At 34.6% G+C, this 6,687-nt stretch overlaps 1 protein-coding gene and 1 pseudogene across 3 annotated transcripts; one reads left to right on the top strand and one right to left on the bottom strand.

The window, feature by feature from the left end:
* Nucleotides 1–518: 518 nt before the first annotated feature.
* Nucleotides 519–688, top strand: LOC122028443 (annotated as a pseudogene).
* Nucleotides 689–1,430: 742 nt separating this feature from the next.
* On the bottom strand, nucleotides 1,431–4,793 carry LOC122026944 (chitin-inducible gibberellin-responsive protein 2-like). 3 transcript variants are annotated; one of them, XM_042585701.1, is made up of 3 exons: nucleotides 4,670–4,793; nucleotides 3,322–3,389; nucleotides 1,431–3,255 (listed from the first exon to the last, which is right to left on the bottom strand). In XM_042585701.1, the coding sequence occupies exon 3, from the start codon at nucleotides 3,208–3,210 to the stop codon at nucleotides 1,675–1,677; it is 1,536 nt and encodes a 511-aa protein (XP_042441635.1). In that variant the 5' UTR covers nucleotides 3,211–3,255; nucleotides 3,322–3,389; nucleotides 4,670–4,793; the 3' UTR covers nucleotides 1,431–1,674. The 3 variants fall into 3 exon arrangements, with proteins under 3 accessions (XP_042441635.1, XP_042441637.1, XP_042441634.1); XM_042585703.1 differs by having other exon boundaries at nucleotides 1,431–3,216; XM_042585700.1 differs by having other exon boundaries at nucleotides 1,431–3,389.
* Between the last annotated feature and the right edge of the window lie 1,894 nt (nucleotides 4,794–6,687).

The following is a 6,687-nucleotide window of genomic DNA, read 5'->3' as shown; positions in this document are numbered from 1 at the left end:
TTTCTGAAATATGAGGCTGAAGGTTATTCTTCAAGCTGTAGCTGTCAGGAGACTTTACCTTCAGGTCTTATTGTTAGAAGAAAGTTTTAATTTTTTTATTAAAAATAATACATATAAAAATTTAAAATATATTTAAAGTATTTTAAAAAAGAAAATCAGATTTAAGTTATATTCTATTTGAAAAAGTTTTTTTAAAAATAGAAACAATATAGAAAAAAATTAAAGACTTTTTTCCTTTTAATTTTTTAATTAAATAAAATATATAATAAAAAAAATCTTTCCATCACTTGTTCATCTTCCTATTTAATAAAAAAATATAAATCTTTTAATAATTAATTTGGGTGAAGTCTAAGATTAAATTATCTTAATACTTTTTCCTTTTTATATTAAAAATAATTTTAAAATTTATTAGTAATTTTTTATGATTATTTTTTATATAAAGAAATATGTTTATGGTTCTTTTTAGTTTCACATCTTAGGATTGACAATATCTTGAATGATAACATTAAAAAGTAAATATTTTTCGGTCTTTTGGTTAAGATTAAATGTAATATTTATTTTTATTAGTTTAATATTTGATATAAAAAATTAAATTAATTTTTTATGAGAGAGAGTCCATTATAATAACTTGTTGAAGTTCTCAAATGTCGCTCTTGTGTTACACGGGCACGGGTCTAGCATACTTTTATTAAGTTCATGTACGTGAGCAAGTTAATTTTTATTATATATTTCTTCCTTAACACTATATATATTATATCTCTAAAAATATTATTTTCTTTTTCTCTTATCCGTCAATCCAACCTTTATGCACAATGCTGTCATGCCCATATATGAATTTAGATGTTTTCAATGTAAAACGTATAATTAAATCAAATCCAAATCAGAAATCAGTTGCAAAACAAATTAGAAGCTTGCAATTCAAATTCTTCTAAATGGAAGTAGATCAACACTCACTGGTCAATTACAAGGCAAGTTCATCAGGTTGCGAGTGCCTCATGTCCTGATTACTCCTCCCAGAAAAAGAAGTGTTCCTTGCACTGGTCAACGCTGTCTCCTCCAAACGGACTTTGAATGCATTTTGTACATCAAGGTCTAAACTAATTCGAGACTTGGACTTCTCTATCTTGCTGCCGTCCAATAGACCATTCATCGCCAATGCATTTCACATGACATAGATTAGTTTTTTTTTTTGCACCAAAGAACCATCAAATCCTGACTTTTTTGCACCATATCCGACTGTGGCAGTTATTTTACACGGGAAGACCAACACACTGAAGAAACGGAATTGATATTTTTCAGACTGTTTTATATTTTTGACCTCATGTTCAATAGGCTCCCACATATTTATGCAGTGGGCGAATGATTTGGTTCTCTTTCTTGCCTTTTCAATGACAAAAGAGCCCAAACTGATTTAGGCAATACACAATATCTCATAGAAGTCTATAATTCTTTTCAACCATTAAAACTAGTCCTAATTCTATTAAAATACAGTATGCAAACATCAAAAGCAGGAAAAAAAAAATCTACAATCATATGACCAGACTACCGATAGTATGAACAGCTTACAAGCAGTTTCACAACTGAAGTAGAGGAAAATTCTACAATCTAGTAACAGCAAAGATGTTTACAGTCTATTGTGTCACAGGCAAAAACTAGCTTGTCAGATCTTTGATTTCATCTCCAGGCACATGAAACAACCAGAGTCCTATTCTTCCATCCAAGATAAAGTACACCATCTCGCTCTTCAAGCCAATAGTGTTCCGAGTAGTTTTCTAACAGCGTCTTGATGGTTGCATTAACGGTAGGACTAAGGGGGCATGGTCTGAATCCTGCCATCATAAACCGAGATCTCCATTTCCCATAGAGCTCATGTCTCTCCACTCGTTCCTCCCCTTCACAAGCAATTATGTTAACTATGTCCCTTGCAATGCAATGCTGCTCTACATTGATTCTCTCCTTGCTGTCTCTTGCAATGGTAATGTCTACTGATTCAAACATGGCAGTATAATAGTCCAGGGTCTCGAGAAATCTAGGAAAGAATGGAGCTGTGTTTGTGTTGGATTCTTGTTCGACGAGTGTGACAATCTTTGGAGAGAAGCTCTTGACCATCCTGATAAGCCTGTCCCGGTGATTACTTGTGCTCACACTCTCGTCTGGCATGTGATGCAGCTGAAAAGGAAAGTTCACTACCACTGCCTCCCCAGGTTGTATGATGATAACCTCAGCTTCCACATCACAGCCTGAAATAGCAGCGCCATGGAATTCAAAGGGCACTTTACAAGACTCAGCAAGGTGAGACAACCTCTGACCCACTAAATTTAAACCACCACCTCGTGCATAAGCAGAGTTGGAATCATCAACTCCAGTGATTCTAACATGTGGTGGACCACCAGGTCGTGCTGCAAGGGCTTGAATGAGTGTTACCCACTGGCTTCCCTGGGCAATCTGGAAATCAATAATATGAATCATGTGTTCATCCTTTACAGCCTCAGCAATCGCCCCATTTGCAGACAGGTAACCAAATTTGAAGTATGGACAAACCTCGTAAAGAAGGTGCATGTAAGAGAGGAGATCTGAACTAGTGGGTTCTTTACACTTCAAAGATTTATAAATTGAACTCCCTGAGGAAGCCAATCTAGCAATAAGGCCTTCAAGCAAGTATGCTCCCAATCGTTGGTGTGGTTCCCCTGAAACTGAAACCATCTGTTTTAACTCTGAAATTAGCCATTCAATAGCAATTGGATCATTCTCTGCAACAGCTCTAGCACAGGCTATCAGAAGTTGTTTCAGATCTCCTTTAGGAATTCCCATCGCTTGTTTCCATTTCAGGGGTTCCAGGGACAGATGGCCTGGGTATGTGTTCTCAAAAGTCTCGACCATATCTGAATTAGGCCCCAGCATAGCATCCTCTATCTCTTTCAACCTGATTCTGAGATCATTTGGGTCTTCGGTAATACATGAAGCACTAATTGGAGATCCATAGATATTATCAAATTGGTAATCTTGCAAGGATAAAGGGCTCCCACTGCTTGGTGTGCAATTGAAGGAAGATGGAGAGTGGTGAATAATGTAATTAGTGTTTGCTAAGGAGGATTCCAGAGTACAGAACTGAACACGATTGATCTGAGATTGAATGTTTTTTGACTGGAGCTTATCTTCAGAAGAGAAAGAATGCACATATTGGTGATCTTCATCGGATCTGGAATGCATGGTGTTCTGATACAGAGATTTCTGGTGTTTGTCAAAGTCTGCATACTTCATAGATGCTTGCATCTTGTAAACCACTAAATAGGTTGATCTAACAAATCAAAATAAGACTACCTGAAAGATCAACCAAGCGAAGACCCCTTTGCATTTGCTTTACTACTTAGGTTACGAGGATAATTTATCTGAAAAAAGATATAGTAATAGGGATGAGCGCCAACATATTCTTCTTTGTTCTTTAGCAACTGAAGCAGCCATAAAACAAAAAGCTATTTAATTGCGATTATTTCTATGAGTACATGAAATGTAGCATCAAAGACACAAATAGCCAGCAGAAATTAAGAGTTCAAGCAAACATCATTTAATTAAAAAGAATTAGCACCACTTACACAGGAAGAAAAGGGGGTGGGGACTAAAAGAAGAATGTGAGAATAATCAATAAGGAGGGATCAATAAAATGATAGACTAGCATCACAAAAACACCCAACAACTTTTAAAGGCATAGTTTTGGCTTAATTTTTTTCTAGTTTGATAAATTAGTTCTATTTTTTTTTTCTCTTTTGCTGTCCCAACATTTTTGTTTACAAATGAAAAACAATCATAACATGAAAATCATGGTAGCATCTAAATTTTTTACAATCAGAACTAGTCTAAATCTTTCACAATCAGAACTAGTAAGAAGAAGTGAATCTTTACAATGATAATAAAATTCGTTTACCAATAAGTAAATTTTCCCTTTGTTCCAAAAACAAAGGATTGAACTTGGTATAGAAAATGTCAACAGCAAACTACAGTTCTCTTAGTCCAGGAACTATAGTAAGTTTTAACTAACTAATACAGAAATTAGTTACCATTTCTCTCAGATGATTAATTCTACCTGAGGATAAGATACAAAGAAACTAGAAGAAAGATCTGTATATTCAAGATCAAAACCAGCAACTCGCTAATATTGTTAACCAAAACAGACATAACTAGAAAATGTAACAAAATAAAGTAGCAACAAAGGAACTTCTGAACAGACATCTAACTATGATAAGAAAGAAAGAAAGAAACTCAAAACCTCAATAATTTTATTTTTAAATGAAAACTTTCCCATCATCAAAAGAGACCACGACGCAAAGGGTAGAAAAAAAAACCGTGAGTTATTTAGAGGCAACGCAACTCCACCCATTAGGGATTTCAAAATCAACACCATATAACAGTAGAAATCCCATGTAAACCTCAACTCACCCCTTCCTACGAATCCCCAGATACCAGAACAAAAAAAAAATCGTCTTTTTATGAAGAGAAAAAGAAGGAAAAAAAAACGATAAATCACATAAATTTAAAAAAAAAAACAAAGAGAAAAGCCCAACAACAACATCCCAGATCCCGCAGAGACGGATGACTCAAATACTCAACGAATCATGAATGTAAACTTAAAATCAACCCCCAAGAGGAAGTGGTAGATTAGGCGTCAGCATACCTTGGCAGGATTTGAGATTCCACTTGAATATATCCAAGAAAGGATTCGAAGAAGCAGCGGAAGGGAGGGAGAGGAGAAGATTGCTCCAATCTCAGAGAACAAGTAGGCGAAGTGCTGGGAATTAATTATAAATAAATAATAGAGAATGCAGTTGCCACCGTGGAAGCATACAATTACATTTTTGCCACCGCAACGCCTTTCTATTTAAAAAAAAAATGTTTTTATTTTATGAATATTGTTAATTACGTTATAGCATCTTCCGTACCTAAAACGATGGGCGCCATGTCCAATTCGGTCCGACCAAATTTCTGAATATAATTATTGTAAAATTTTAATAAAAAGGGGGCGAATATAAAAAAAAATGACCCGCCACCCGATTCCGCGTCGTCCTCTTTTGTGAAAAGGAAGTTTCCAGCTCTTTCTTTCCCTCTTCAACTCCATTAATGATTTCTACTTTTTATTCTTCTTTAAATATGGAATTTTAATTTGTTCGTGATGCACACGCGGCTCTAGATATATAACGTGATAAGGTTAGGATTGTGCTAATTATTAGCTAGTAGAAAAAATTGTTGAATCAAATTTGACGGGTTGAAAATGAATATATAATGACATATATTTGTCCAAATTGTGTATGATGTGACCAGAAAGAAATATAATTAGGGAATATATTCACATACTCATCGACACGTTACAAGTTTAAATTGAATTATTGTTATAGAATATCTAAATTGAATCCAAGTAGCAATCTAACTAATTTATATAATCCAGAGGCGTCTTCTCGAATATAGACCCCTTGTTTGTTAAAAATTGAAAAAAAAAAATATGAATAACATCGATTCTTTAAAAAGATTTTTATTGATCATCAAAATAAATCAGAAAATATTCATTACGAACAACACATAATCTCAATATTGTATGATTATGCACCCCATTAATTTTAAAAAAAATATGTATAAGCAAAAACATGTGAGCCACGTTTGCCGCCGTCACAATCACAATGTGACTTTTTAAATTAGCAAATAAAATCAAAGTCTATTTTGTACCATTTTTACACAATAATTTATAGGCGAAGAAGCTAATTAACAAGGCAATTAGATTTACTAATGTTGGCCAACTTTTATGTTCTTACACATTATAATAATAAAGGTTTTTCTTTCTGTGTTTGCATGTGTGTTTTTGACCATTAAAACCGTGACAATGAGTCAACAACAGAGCAACTGCATGCGAAAGGGATTGAGAGTGAGAGTCGACGCTAAGAGGGCAATGAAGTCGTTGCAAACGAGAGGTTTAGTTAGTTTCAGTTGAAAGCATTTGTGTCCTTTGACCTATGGAAGTGTAGGAGTTCCTATCTAGAAATTGTTCCATCACTGCACGTTGAATTATTAGAGGCCGCCAATTTGAGTAATATACTTTATTATGCTTGATCCGGTCCGAGATGAAGAAATGGGTGAATTTTTGTCAAATCGTCTCCCACTGGGTCGGCTTATACGGGGTCGAACTCGAGCGAATTGTATGTTATCGGGTCGGTTTTTGCTGGATCGAACTTCATGAGTGATCGCACAAATAATTCGTGAATCGAACTCCATGAGTGGCGTAACCATACAGTTTTGATTGAGTTTCTTTTATTTTTGCATAAATTTGGTTTATTTTCTGTTCAATTATTCGTGAGCACAATTCGTTCTGTCTTCATGAGTGGTTGCACAGATGATTCGCTTCAATCGATTAGTGTCCGACTGGATGGAAAAAATTATTCTTATTCAACTTACGGACAACAACACTGATGATTATGAAAAGTCGTTGGATGTTTAGAAGGTCGATAATGCGAAGATTATTACGTGGATCAATATTTTTATTTCACATTCTATTGGTGCTTAATTGGCCAAGTACAAGACAATTAAAGAGGTTTGAGATCATTTGACAAGATTATACATACAGTTTATCTTTGTCAAACAATATCAATTGGAAGTAGATATCCGCGTTCTTTGGCAATAAGATATGGGTGTCCAAAATTTTTATTC

This window comes from Zingiber officinale, chromosome 10A, assembly GCF_018446385.1.
Source record: "Zingiber officinale cultivar Zhangliang chromosome 10A, Zo_v1.1, whole genome shotgun sequence".
Taxonomy (NCBI): domain Eukaryota; kingdom Viridiplantae; phylum Streptophyta; class Magnoliopsida; order Zingiberales; family Zingiberaceae; genus Zingiber; species Zingiber officinale.
The sequence above is the reverse complement of the archived record's forward strand: the minus strand, read 5'-3'. Positions and strand labels throughout refer to the sequence as shown.